Source organism: Nansenia antarctica (genome assembly GCF_963989245.1).
Source record: "Nansenia antarctica genome assembly, chromosome: 20".
NCBI lineage: Eukaryota > Metazoa > Chordata > Actinopteri > Argentiniformes > Microstomatidae > Nansenia > Nansenia antarctica.
This window is the reverse complement of record NC_137693.1, coordinates 9,092,420-9,106,301: the sequence shown is the minus strand read 5'-3', so window position 1 is coordinate 9,106,301 and position 13,882 is coordinate 9,092,420. Positions and strand designations below refer to the sequence as shown.

At 51.1% G+C, this 13,882-nt stretch overlaps 1 protein-coding gene across 1 annotated transcript in view; it reads left to right on the top strand.

Moving 5' to 3' along the window:
- Positions 1-13,624, top strand: part of LOC308174338 (EH domain-binding protein 1-like protein 1) — a gene marked incomplete at its 5' end in the record, with an annotated part of 27,256 nt that extends 13,632 nt beyond the window's left edge. Inside the window, 18 exons of the mRNA XM_080549416.1 lie at positions 929-1,429; positions 2,667-3,374; positions 3,676-3,786; positions 3,936-3,994; positions 4,652-4,940; positions 6,211-6,984; positions 7,111-7,227; positions 7,702-7,999; positions 8,468-8,628; positions 8,756-8,804; positions 9,226-9,765; positions 11,181-11,247; positions 11,406-11,449; positions 11,757-11,877; positions 12,093-12,192; positions 12,333-12,406; positions 13,174-13,288; positions 13,526-13,624. Coding sequence (XP_080405542.1) covers positions 929-1,429; positions 2,667-3,374; positions 3,676-3,786; positions 3,936-3,994; positions 4,652-4,940; positions 6,211-6,984; positions 7,111-7,227; positions 7,702-7,999; positions 8,468-8,628; positions 8,756-8,804; positions 9,226-9,765; positions 11,181-11,247; positions 11,406-11,449; positions 11,757-11,877; positions 12,093-12,192; positions 12,333-12,406; positions 13,174-13,288; positions 13,526-13,613 — 4,216 coding nt within the window. The 3' untranslated portion in view covers positions 13,614-13,624. The remainder of the gene's footprint in view (positions 1-928; positions 1,430-2,666; positions 3,375-3,675; positions 3,787-3,935; positions 3,995-4,651; positions 4,941-6,210; positions 6,985-7,110; positions 7,228-7,701; positions 8,000-8,467; positions 8,629-8,755; positions 8,805-9,225; positions 9,766-11,180; positions 11,248-11,405; positions 11,450-11,756; positions 11,878-12,092; positions 12,193-12,332; positions 12,407-13,173; positions 13,289-13,525) is intronic.
- Positions 13,625-13,882: the final 258 nt, after the last annotated feature.

Here is a 13,882-nt window from a genome sequence, read left to right as displayed (position 1 = left end):
GGAGAAAGTGAAGGACCTGGACACACACACACCTGAGAGAGTGGACCTTATTACACGCACACCTGAGAGATCGCACCTGGTCGCACGCACACCTGAGAGAGCGGACCTGGTCACACACACATCTAAGAGACAAGGCCTGAACACACACACACCTGAGAGAGTGGACCTGGTCACACCCACACCAGAGAGTGCCGACCTGGTTACACACACACCTAAGAGAGCGGACCTGGACACACACACACCTGAGAAGATGAAGGACCTGGTTACACACACACCTAAGAGAGCGGACCTGGACACACACACACCTGAGAGAGTGGACCTGGTCACACCCACACCAGAGAGTGCCGACCTGGTCACACCCACACCAGAGAGTGCCGACCTGGTTACACACACACCTAAGAGAGCGGACCTGGACACACACACACCTGAGAAGATGAAGGACCTGGACACACACACACCTGAGAAAGTGAAGGACCTGGTCGCACACACACCTAAGAGAGTGGACCCGGACACACACACACCTGAGAGTGCCAATCTGGACACACACACACCAAAGAGACAAGGCCTGGACACAAGGTAGGTGTGATGTGTACACACACTCTCACCCCGAACACACTGAAACACACACTCAGTCAATACCACTCTCGAAACCTCTTTCAAAACACACACACACACACACACACACACACACACACACACACACACACAGATAAGGACTCATCAGACTCACACACACACACACACACACACACACACACACACACACACACTCACTCTACACTCTTGTGATCTGTAGAATAACATATTTTGTTTATTTTTTTGTTTATTTATCCTTCACACACACACACACACACACACACACACACACATGCTCGCTAAAATGTCCATTGATGTTCAGGGTGATGACCTCAGTGTTTCTGTCCTTCAGCACTGAACAGAAAGAAGGTCTGAAGACAATGCTAGGGACATCCTCAGACACCACCCAATCACAGCAGCCGACATCTCTCACTGGCCAATCAGAGCAGCAGGAGAGTCCAGATGACATCAACAGGTCTGATGAAGACAAGCAGATGATGAGAAGCCTGACTGTCCTGGCGCCTCCATGTCCACCAAAGGGCCTCACGTCTCCACAGCGCCCCCTTCTGGGGAGGAACACCACTGCAGCCAAGAGGCCGTCCTGGGCAGAGGACATCATGGCTGCCAAGCAGGCGGATGGCCAATCGCAGGACACAAACGAGTCCTTATCACAGATGGACGACCAATCGCAGAACCAGAGAGGCAGTGTGAAGACAACGGAACAGGAACAAGGCCCCGCCTCCCTGGAGGTTACGTCCAATGGGAGGGAGCAGGAGACAGGAAGTCAGGAGTGCAGTGAGTCTAAGGAGGAGGCGGGACTCAGAGGAGAGGCTGACAGCAGTCGGAGACAGCGGTGAGTCCACACACGGTCCAAGGAGCATGGCAGAAGTCACTCCCTAGTCCCTTGTAGTCCAGTACAGTCCACTGTTCTCCCCTGTTCTCCCCTGTAGTACACTTTGTAGTGTCATTTCTCCTCCATCTCTACTTTGTAGTACTCTGTAGTACACTCCCTAGTCCCCTGTAGTACACTTTGTACTTCGATGTAGTCCCCTCCGTACTTCACTTCTGTAGCACACTCTGTAGTCCGCATCTGTCTCCCTGGAACCTCCAGACGGAGCACACTCTGCAGTCTGCACAATACTACTTTACTATGCTATACTGTGGATGTCGCAGAGTACGGTACCTACGGTCGTTTCATTACTAGATTTTCTGTGACTTTCGGTACTTTTGTGAAATGTGTCTCTCATGTTGTATACTGATTGAGAGGAACACATCTGTCTGGTCATTTGTCTGAAGCTTCAACCTTTTCTACTGTCTAACTGTCTTGCTGTGCTCTGCCCCTTCCTCGCCTTGTCCTGTTACATCTCCTCTCCACCTCTCCTTCATCTCTCCTCCCTCTCCTCCATCTCTCCTTCATCTCTCCTCCATCTCCTCCATTTCTCCTCCATTTCTGCCATCTCTCCCCCATCCTCCATCTCTCCTCTATCTCTCCTCCATCTCTCATCTCCTCTCCACCTCTCCTTCATCTCCTCCCTCTCCTCCATTTCCTCCATCTCTCCCTCATCTCTCCTCCATCCTCCATCTCTCCGCCATCTCTCCTCTATCTCTCCTCCATCACTCCTCCATCTCTCCTCCATCTCTCCTCCATCTCTCCTCCCTCTCCTCCATCTCTCCTCCATTTCCTTCATCTCTCCTCCATCTCCTCCATCTCCTCCCTCTCCTCCATCTCCTCCCTCTCCTCCATCTCTCCGCCATCTCTCCTCTATCTCTCCTCCATCACTCCTCCATCTCTCCTCCATTTCCTCCATCTCTCCCTCATCTCTCCTCCATCCTCCATCTCTCCGCCATCTCTCCTCTATCTCTCCTCCATCACTCCTCCATCTCTCCTCCCTCTCCTCCATCTCTCCTCCATTTCCTTCATCTCTCCTCCATCTCCTCCATCTCCTCCCTCTCCTCCATCTCTCCTCCATTTCCTTCATCTCTCCTCCATCTCCTCCCTCTCCTCCATCTCTCCTCCATCTCCTCCCTCTCCTCCATCTCTCCTCCATCTCTCTTCCATCTCCTCCACCTCTCCTTCATCTATCTGTCAGTCTGGAGTGTGTGTCGCCTCCAACAGAGCTCTGTCCCCTGCCAGACAGTCTGAGTGCGGGAACCAAGATGGCCGCCGCTGAAGGACTCCGAGAGGAACCCAGGGTGTCACCCGGGCTCCAACCCAAGAGCAAATCAAAAGCTCCATTAGAGGCCACAACTCAGAAAGAGCCACTGATGTCATTATGCATGGAGGCCATAAAACTGGTAGAGATGTCAGACACTCCACTGGTCCCACCCACGGAGGTCCCTCCCCCATCCACTCCCCCTCCCTCCCCCATCCAACCCCCTACCTCTCCCACAGGGGCCCCTCTCCTGTCCACTGAGGCCCCTCCCCCATCCAGGGAGCTACTTGCTCAGACCGAGGTCCCACTGTGGGAGGACCTGGGGGAGAAAGGTAGCCAGCCCTCCCCGGCCCAGTCCTCCTGCCTGCCGTCCCCTCAGCTCTCCCCCCTTCCCTCCTCCCCCCTGCCTTCCGTTAAGCGCAAATTACAGTTAGACATGCTTGCACCATCATACCCAGGCCTCCCTTCGATTGGCCAGTCAGATGTACAGGAGGAGACACCGGGCGACGTGAAGCTTCCCTCCAATAGGGAGGCCGAGGCTGTGTCTGTGGGGGAGGGGCCTCTCTGGGCGGCCGTGGAGGAGACCAATAAGGAAAGAGGGTCAGAGGGCACAATGAAGATAGCAGAGGGTTCTCTACCTGGGGGGTAAGTGACTGAGGTGTTGTACCTCTTCAGGCACGGTGTGACTCATAGATGCTAAGCATGCATGGCTGTGGTGGGTTGAGCTCCTGTGTTCTTATCGCAATGCTGGCCTGTCAGCCAATAGCAATGTGATTTTATCTCAGTGCTGGCCCTGTCAGCCAATAGCAGTGTGTTCTGCTCGGAATGGTGGTCTGTCAGCCAATAGCAATTGTGTTCCTATCTAAATGGTGGCCTGCCAACCAATATCAGTGTGTTTGTGACTATTGCAGGCCTGTCAGCCAATAAGCAGTGTGTTTGTGAACAGGCCAGGCCATAGTACTGGAGAGGAGGGGGTAGAGGAGCAGGTGTCTGTAGCCCCGCAGCAGGAGGTGTCTGGGGGCTTCATGAGTGCGTTAGTGTGGGTCCTGTACAGAGGGTAAGTCTGACAGGCTAACAAGCTAACTGGCTCAAAGGCTTTGGTTGATCATCCTAACAGAGACGTTTTCAATGACAGCTATTTTATGTTGCAACATTTTAGGAATTCTCTCTTTCAAATACTAAATATTGAAATCTGCGCCCCCTCAGTTATGAGACAGTGAGCTCCATCCTGCAGTCCCTTGACCCCCCAGCATCAGAGAGACCAGGTGTGTGTGGTGATGACGAGACAACCGAACCAGACTCACCTCAACTCCCTCCCTCTGAGGTGGACATCCAACCACCTGCTGCCTTCTCTGATGCTACAGAGGAACAGCCAATCACGCAACCGGAGCCCACACTCACTGTCTCCTCATTGGTCCAGGAGAGTGAAACTGAGCGGCCTCATGAGCTAAGCTTCGTGGAGAGTCTACGACTGGCTGCTAGGGAGCAGGAGATGACCACTATCAGCAGGCCTCCCGAAAGGAGCAGATCTGAAGGACAGACACCTGAGAGACAGACAGGGCATACACCTGAGAGACAGACAGGGCATACACCTGAGAGACAGACACCTGAGACCCCTGACAGAAAGACAGAAGGGTCTGCTGGACGTGAGAGAGAGACAGTCATATCTAAGAGTCTGTGTGAGAGAGAGACAGGACAGTCTGCCAGACCTGAGAGAGAGACAGTAATATCTAAGAGCCTGTCTGAGAGAGAGACAGTACAGATCCCTGAGAGAGAGACAAGACAGACACCTGAGATCCCTGAGAGAGAGACAGGGCAGTCTGCCAGACCTGAGAGAGAGACAGGAGAGTCTAAGAGTCTGTCTGAGAGAGAGACAGGAGAAGCTAAAGGATCTGATATGACCACGCGTTCACCTGTGTCAGCGCTGGAGGACAACACAGGTGGTAACAGCTGTTCAGAGAAGTGGCCTCCGCTGAGAGAGGCGGAGTTTGATGACATTGCAGAGGAGGAGCCTCAAGAGCCGAAGGTTGAAGCTGAAGCCAGTAGTTCGTTCAAGAACACTGGAGCGCTGAAACAGCCCAATAGGAGGCAGGACCAGGCCGAGGTCCTGCCCTGGTTGGTCGGTGAGCTTGAGGAGGTGGAGCTGGAGTTTGAGCTGGGCCAGGAGGAGCTGGGCACCGTGTGGCAGGCAGAACTCTACATGGACGCGCGGTAATCTTCTCTGCAGTATGGTGTTATAGTGCCTTATAAGGTCTTGTAAGGCCTCAGTTGTGTGCTGCTGTGCATCTTGGCCAAGGCTCCCTTGAAAAAGAGATTCATATCTCAGTGTGACTCATCTGGGTAAATAAAAGATACATTGAAGGAATAAATAATACAGGCTGTGGTGGTGCTACAGGAACGGTGCTACATGCTACATGGTCTTGTGGAATGGTGCTACATGGTCTTGTGGATGGGTTCAATGTTGCTACATGCTACATGGTCTTGTGAATGGGTTCAACGGTGCTATGTGCTACATGGTCTTGTGGAATGGTGCTACATGCTACATGGTCTTGTGAATGGTGCAACATGGTCTTGTGAATGGGTTCAATGGGGCTACATGCTACATGGACTTGTGGAATGGTGCTACGTGCTACATGGTCTTGTGGAGTGAGTTCAGTGATGCTACATGGTCTTGTGGAGGGGGTTCAGTGGTTCTACATGCTTCAAGCCCCAAATAATGGGCTCAGGACGGTTGGCAACCCTATTGGATAGGAATATGGTTAGGGTTGTGTGAGCTGCATGTGTTTTGAATGAATGAATGAATGAATGAATGGTCTTTATTGTCATTGCTACAGTACAGGTACCAAACAACGACATTTAGGAGGGGTGGCTCCCCTGGTGTTAGGAAAGAAAAAAAAACACACCAAAGAACACAATGTTTTTTGGCATGTTTTATTTGACTCATGAAATGTACATAAAACGTATCAATGCCACATATCATACACTTACATGGGCTGTCGAGGAACGAGCACACAATCAAATCCTAGGATTTATTTCCGTCCCGATCCATGTTGGGCAGAGTGTTTGTGTGGTAGCATGGCAATAATTTGAAAACAGAATTTCAAACAACTTGGAGACTGGAGACAGTGACCTGTTGTTTGTGGAGTGTTCCTTCCTGGTTGTGGTGTGTTCCTTCCTGCTTGTGGTGTGTTCCTTCCTGTTTGTGCTGTGTTCCTTCCTGTTTGTGGTACATGTTCCTTCCTGTTCATCTGGGGAGGTGTTGATATTCAGAGCATCATGCTGCCACCTGTTCGGCTGTTGACCGTTGCTTTCATCAGCAGCATGGTTGAGGATGATGTTGCACCCTGACGTTGCTCTGTGATTGGTCCATTCTGTTAGAAAGATTGATTTTCAATTCATACAACTTAATTGATCTTCAGGCATTGTCTGTTGACACATCCAGCTCAGCCAGTGGGTTAACTAGTGTGTCTCTGTCTCCCAGTCCAGAGATGGTCCCTCCTCCCTCCTCCTCCCTTCTTCCCCAACACCCACCAGAGCCCAGAGAGGTGCTGCCCCCCCCACGCCGCGGCAGACAGACCCACCCTCCTCCCCCAGCCCCTCTTCAGGAGGTTGGCTCACACACAGTCAGTCCAGACCGTGTCACTGTTGCCAGGCGACCATCTCCACCCCAACTTGCTACTCCCCCAGTAGACAGGCAGCCAATGGCTGATGCCAAAACCACACCGGTCCTCGCCATGGCAACAACCACCTGTGACAGCCTTCTGGTGACAGCCAGGGAGAAGGGAGCCAATCAGCTTCCAGGAACACAGGAGGATGAGGAAGCTGTCTCAATGAAAAGCTCTGTGGTGCCGTGGCCCCTCCCCCCCGCCACACCCCCCCTTCCTCCCTCCCAGCACCAGACACCCCCCACCATGCCACAGCACATAAACACTGAGGATCCCTCTACCACAGGGGACTCCCCCACCACAGAGGACCCCCTCTCCATAGGGGACCTCTCAACCACGGACCCTCCCTCCATCACAGAGGGCACCCCCACCATAGTGGACCCCTCCACAACAGACCCCCCCACCACCACGGACCCCCCCAGCACAGACCCCCCTCCCACCACAGAGCACCCCCCCACCATAGACTCACCCACGACAGAGGGCCCCTCAACCACAGACCCCCCCGCCACCAGAGAGTGCCCCTCCACCATAGACTCACCCATGACAGAGGACCCCTCAACCAAGGGTCAAGACCTCATGGAGGAGGAGAAGTTTTTACTGGCAAAGATTGTTCAGATGGGATATTCCGACCCCGCCCCCACCCCTAACCCCGCCCCCACCTCTGACCCCACCCCCACCTCTGACCCCACCCCTGACCCCGCCCCTGTCCCCCGCAGCAGGAGACGCCTCCTCCCCTATCTCCATGACGATGCCCCCTGTCTGACCTCTGACTTGGATAGAGACATGGGTTCTACTGATTCTGTAGAAGCATCTGAGGGAGGGGAGGATGAACAGTAAGTTAGCAGGTTGTTCCGCAAACGTGCTCTGAGAGGCAGGTAGCCAGAGGTTGATATAGTCAGGCCTGGTCGTTGCTACTAAATCTGTTGCTGCAGAGTTCTGTTGAAAGGACACGTCTAATGTTGAACAGGGAGGCCCTTCTCTGCTTTCTGCTCTTATTTCCATTTCTAGTTTCATGTTTTACAAGTTTTAGCGTTTTTAAATAAATAGATACTTACGGTTTAGGTAGTCTGTATACATGGGGTGTGCTTGGGGATGATAGTCAATTGTCTACAGTAGACTTGTTTATGAGCCTGATCGCCTGGAAGAAGTAGCTGTTAGTTAGCCTCTGTTTTGACCCTTTCCTATATGCTAGTACCAAGGTTATTACATTGTCACTAGACCGTTATAAAGAGCGTGTTACTGATAGATCTTTTTTTCTTTCCTGTTAACACACCCAGTCTCATCCAGTGTGTTTTCCTCCCCTGTAGATCTGAGCTGACTGAGGGAGGACAGGCGTCCGGCGCTGTGCCCGTCCCAACGAGACGCTCCAGGAAGACCCCCGGCCTCGCCCCGCAAGTCCGGTCCAATGGGCAGCCCTCGACAGAGAAGGAGGAGGTCTCTGCACAAGCGTCGCACACCGTCGCACCTCCTCGACGCAGCAAGAAGAAAACTGTGCAGCTCCAGGAAGAACCTAGCATGACCCCTGACCCCAGCATTACCCCTGACCCCAGTGCAGAGGCCAGAGATGAGGCAGATGGGAGGGGGGTGCCGGCCCCCACTCAGGAGGTACATGTGGCTCTCTTTTTTTTTTTTCTTTATTTATACAGGTAAAAACACATTGAGCCCCAAGGACTCATTTTCAAGTGTGACCTGTTCACAGGCATACAACAACAACATCCACCACAAACAAATACAATACAAAACCTGGCCTACATAGTCTAAAACTAAACTAAAACTACATAGTCTAAAACTAAAACTAGTCTAAAACAGTCTAAGATAGTCTAAAACTAAACTAAAACTACAAAACCTAAAACTAGACAGCTAAAGAGCTAGGGACATGGTGGAGAAACTCAGTCTCACTGGAAGCGTAATATAATATATGGAATGAATCCAGTCTGACTTTAAACTCCCCTCTCCCTTCCTTTCTCTCTCTCTCTCTCTCTCTCTCTCTCTCTCTCTCTCTCTCTCTCTCTCTCTCTCTCTCTCTCTCTCTCTCTCTCTCTCTCTCTCTCTCTCTCCCTCTCCCTCACTCAGATGTCCAGTCCAGTTCTAGTCAGCTCTAGCCAGTCTCTGTTGAAATGGTGCCAGGCGGTAACCGAGGGTTACCGGGGGGTAAAGATCACCAACTTTAATACGTCTTGGAGGAACGGCCTGGCCTTCTGCTCCATCCTGCACCACTTCTGCCCTGACAAGATGTAAGAGAGAGAGATGGATGGGAGGGGATGGATGTCATAAGTAGCTACTGTTTTCCTACTCTTTCACACTCTTTGAGTGTTGTCCTGATGTTGTGCTACAACCGTTGTCTGTTCCTGTTCCCCTTAGAGAGTTTGAGAAACTGGAGCCCCACGACATCAAGTTGAACAACAAGAAGGTGAGTCGGCCTTTCACTGTCGCATCGACATCATTCTCCTTCTCACTGCAGCTCTGTTAAAACTCTGGACTTGTAATCAGTCGTATCGAGATCTACTGTATGTACTGTATGTCTATACTGCATATATAGAGGCCGAACTGTATTTTGTTCTCTTTGTACTTGTACTCTGTCAATGACAATAAAGTTGGATCTACAGTAATCTATTCTGGTTTGACAAAAAGTTGGTCTGACAACATGTCATGTCTCACTGAGCTTGTCCTCCCCCCACCCCATCTCCCCTCCCCCCCCTATCCCCTCCCCCCCCCCTCCCCTCCCCCCCTCCCCCCCCCCCTATCCCCTCCCCTCCCCACCCCCCCTCCCCTCCCATCCCCCCCTCCCCTCCCACCCCCCCCTCCCCTCCCCACCCCCCCTCCCCTCCCAGGCGTTCGATGGCTTCGCTGCGTTGGGGATCTCTCGTCTGTTGGAGCCGTCTGACATGGTCCTGCTGTCTGTCCCTGACCGCCTGATCGTCATGACCTACCTGTCTCAGATACGCTCTCACTTCACTGGCCAGGAGCTCAGCGTCCTGCACATAGAACACAACAGCAGCCAATCCAGCTACGCCGTGGCGGCCCTGGACCCGCCCTCGCAGACCAGCCAATCGGACGTCGACGCCGCCGAACGCTTCTGCGCCCGTAAGCTGCAGGAGGGGGGCGTCGTCTCCCTGGAGACCAACGGGAGGTCTGGTGAGGGAGGGGCGGAGCCCAACAGCAGCGTAGTCCCGCCCCCCAGGACTAAACGTGTGACGAGGGGGGGGGAGGAGAGGGAGGGGGGGGAGTCCCCCCAGACCCCCGTGGCCCCCCCCAGACCCCACGCCTCGGCAGCCAAGGCAGGGTTCGGTCACCTCAGAGACGCAGACCTGCTGAAGAAGAGACGTCTGAGGCTGAAGAGTGAGTCCATGGACGAGGAAGACGCACTGGAGGTAACCTTAACCCTAACCTGACCACTGACCTTAACCCTAACCTGACCACTGACCTTAACCCTAACCTGACCACTGATCTTAACCCTAACCTGACCACTGACCTTAACCCTAACCTGACCACTGACCTTAACCCTAACCTGACCACTGACCTTAACCCTAACCTGACCACTGACCTTAACCCTAACCTGACCACTGACCTTAACCCTAACCTGACCACTGACCTTAACCCTAACCTGACCACTGACCTTAACCCTAACCTGACCACTGACCTTAACCCTAACCTGACTACTGACCTTAACCCTAACCTGACCACTGACCTTAACCCTAACCTGACCACTGACCTTAACCCTAACCTGACCACTGACCTTAACCCTAACCTGACCACTGACCTTAACCCTAACCTGACCACTAACCTCAACATGGACATAGTTGTCTGTGTACCGTAGTTCCATTACACTGTGTGTTGTCTTTCTGTGCTGTCTCCGTAGCTTTGCACTCTGTCGTCTGATCCTATCAGAACAGTGTCTTTTGCTTTGCCCTCTGACATTTGACCTCTGCCCTCTGATCCTATCAGGAGGACATCCTTTTGTAGCCCTGGCCTCTGGCCTCTGACAGGTCATATCAGGACAGCCTCTGTAGCTCGCAGCATGCTGTTGCATGGGACAGGAGTATATTAGGATGCTCTGCGGGAAGTTAAGCTAAGCGCTCCTCCTTAATTTCTGGGGTGTAATAACGCAAGGCTCCAGAAGATGGAGCCATTTTCTTCATACAGTCTTGAGTCCCCACTAACCATAACATGACCACTAACCCTAACTGGGTAAGCTTAACACGACCACTACTGTCTCGCTGGGTTTCCATGTTAACCGCCTGTTATCTGCTTATTGAAGGCTAGTTGTTATGCTGTCCGTTAGGGTTAGGGTTATATCCATTAGTCAGTGCTTTCTATGGTTTCATATCATCGTACTCAGCACAGCATTTCTTACACTATTGAAGTAAAATCCATCAATTTATTATTTCAATGTAGGGTTATTATTATTATTATTATTTTATCTGAATGCTGCAATGTCAACAGGGCTGACCCTATGACTTTTGTGGCCCTAAGCAAGATTGTTTATGTGCCCTGAATGGCAATGTTGAGGAACCAAAGCCAAATCATTTGACTCTTGTGTACTTAAGAAAATGGCTCCCAGTGAGCGGGCCAGCGCCTTGCATGGCAGCTTGCCGCCATTGCTGTGTGAATGTGTGTGTGAATGGGTGAATGAGAGGCCGTTTGGAGCAGCAAAAAAGGTGCTATATTAAGTGCAGTCCCATTTACCATTTAAGGTGTACAGTAAGATTTAAGAAAAGCGATTCTGATTCTGGTCATGATGATTCTGATTCTGTCTGACTCCCTCTCTGTCTGTCTGTCTGTCCAGTCTGGAGGTGTATCCCTGACAGAGGAGAAGAATGGCTCTACAGCTGCCAGAGACATTTTACAGACAGGTGAGAGTTTTACTCAGACATACTGTATTCTATTCTCTTTTTTAAAGTATATACTGTACATATTACATAGGACATACAAGATCCATTCGGTTCTTAATCTGTGACTGTCTGTCTGCCTGCCTGCCTATCTGACTGTCTGTCTGTCTGTCTATCTGCAGCAGCCCAGGAGTCCAGTGTGCTGCACCAGGAAGACGAAAGTCTGGTCAGTTCAAACCTTTATTATTTACTTATTTCTCTCTCTCTCTCTCTGTCTTTCTCTCTCTCTCTTTCTCTTTCTTTCCTCCTTTGACTGCATATCATATTTACTTGTTTCTTTATTCTTCTTCCTCTAACCATTCCACCTTTCTCTGTCCTCCGGTTTCCTGTTTGTCTGTCTGTCTGTCTGTCTGACTGTCTGTCTCTGAATTTTATTACTGTGAATTGGCTGGTTATGTGTGTGCGTGTGTGTGTGTGTGTGTGTGTGTGTGTGTGTGTGTGTGTGTGTGTATGTGTGTGTGGTGGGGGGTCAGCGTCTGCAGGACACTAGTCAGTACGTGTTGAGTGAGCTGCAGGCTCTAGAGTCGGAGCAGAAACACATCGACAGCCGAGCGGCCGTCGTCGAGAAACGCCTCCGGAAACTGATGGAGTCAGGTGAGCATGAACACACTGGTGGAGTCACTGCATCACAGAAAGAAAACGTAAATTAGTTTTTTAAAAAGTCAGTTACCATTTTGTCTCCTGTCTCTCCTAAGTGACTTTCAGACCAGTAAAAAATCGGTCCTACTTGTCCGAAGTTAGAGCCCTGTCGCTGTGTGTAGGGGTCAAGTGACCCTGTGTGTAGCATCTGTTCTGTGATCATGTGACAGGAAGTGACCGTGAGGAGGAGGAGAAGCTGATCCAGGAGTGGTTCACTCTGGTCAACAAGAAGAACGCTCTGATCAGGAGACAGGACCACCTGGAGCTGCTGTAAGACACACACACACGCAACACACACACACACACACACACATACACACAACACACACACACACACAGACACACACACACACACACACACACACTCACGTCCTCCTCCTTTGACTGTATAAGTGTCCCTGTCCCCTCAGGCAGGAGGAGCAGGACCTGGAGAGACGCTTCGAGCTCCTCAACAGAGAACTCCGCTCCATGATGGCCATAGAAGGTTAGTCTGAATAGAACCTAGAACCATACAAGGTTAGTCTGAATAGAACCCAGAACCATACAAGGTTAGTCTGAATAGAACCCAGAACCATACAAGGTTAGTCCAGTTAGAACCCAGAACCAATGGAGGTTAGTCCAGTTAGAACCCAGAACCATACAAGGTTAGTCCAGTTAGAACCCAGAACCATACGAGGTTAGTCTGAATAGAACCCAGAACCATACAAGGTTAGTCTGAATAGAACCCAGAACCATACAAGGTTAGTCTGGTTAGAACCCAGAACCATACAAGGTTAGTCTGAATAGAACCCAGAACCATACAAGGTTAGTCTGGTTAGAACCCAGAACCATACAAGGTTAGTCTGAATAGAACCCAGAACCATACAAGGTTAGTCCAGTTAGAACCCAGAACCATACAAGGTTAGTCTGGTTAGAACCCAGAACCATACAAGGTTAGTCTGGTTAGAACCCAAAACCATACAAGGTTAGTCTGGTTAGAACCATACAAGGTTAGTCTGGTTAGAACCATACAAGGTTAGTCTGGTTAGAACCATACAAGGTTAGTCCAGTTAGAACCATACAAGGTTAGTCCAGTTAGAACCATACAAGGTTAGTCCAGTTAGAACCATACAACATTAGTCCAGTTAGAACCATACAACGTTAGTCCAGTTAGAACCATACAAGGTCAGTCCAGTTAGAACCCAGAACCATATGCGTAGTCCAATCAGAACTCAGAGCTGCAGTTTTACCCTGGACCCTCTAAACCCCCAGACTGGCAGAAGTCCTCAGCCCAGCAGCACAGGGAGCAGCTGCTGCTGCAGGAACTGGTCTCACTGGTCGACCAGCGCGACGAACTGGTCAGAGACATGGACGCCAAGGAGAGAGGGTGAGAGACACAGAGACACACACACACACATACACACACACACACACACACTCACTCACACATAGTAACATACAGACACACACACTTACAGCCCTGTATCACATGCTCAAACATACAGTAAACACACACATATCCCTGTCTTTTGATCCAATTCTGTGTGTGTGTGTGTGTGTGTGTGTGTGTGTGTGTGTGTGTGTGTGTGTGTGTGTGTGTGTGTGTGTGTGCGTGCGTGCGCAGGGCCCTGGAGGAGGATGAGCGTCTGGAACGGGGGCTGGAGCTGAGACGCAGGAAGTACAGCAACAAAGACAAGTGTGTGCTGCAGTGAGAGAGAGAGACACCACTGCCTCACCCTCCCGTCCATGGAACTGATAAGAGGGGTTGGACATATAATGCCAGGTCATGGTTTCACTCTGAACATATTTGTGTGTTCTGTTCATGAGAGTGTGTCATGAAAACTGTTGGTAAAGCTGGCGAATTGGGTTTTGTGAATCTTTATACATGGGGACGGACACTTGCATGGGAGATGTTTGGGTTAAATGTGTGCCATGTTACGAGTGACATGATCTGCTGTCTCCTCTCAGACTGTTGTTCTTT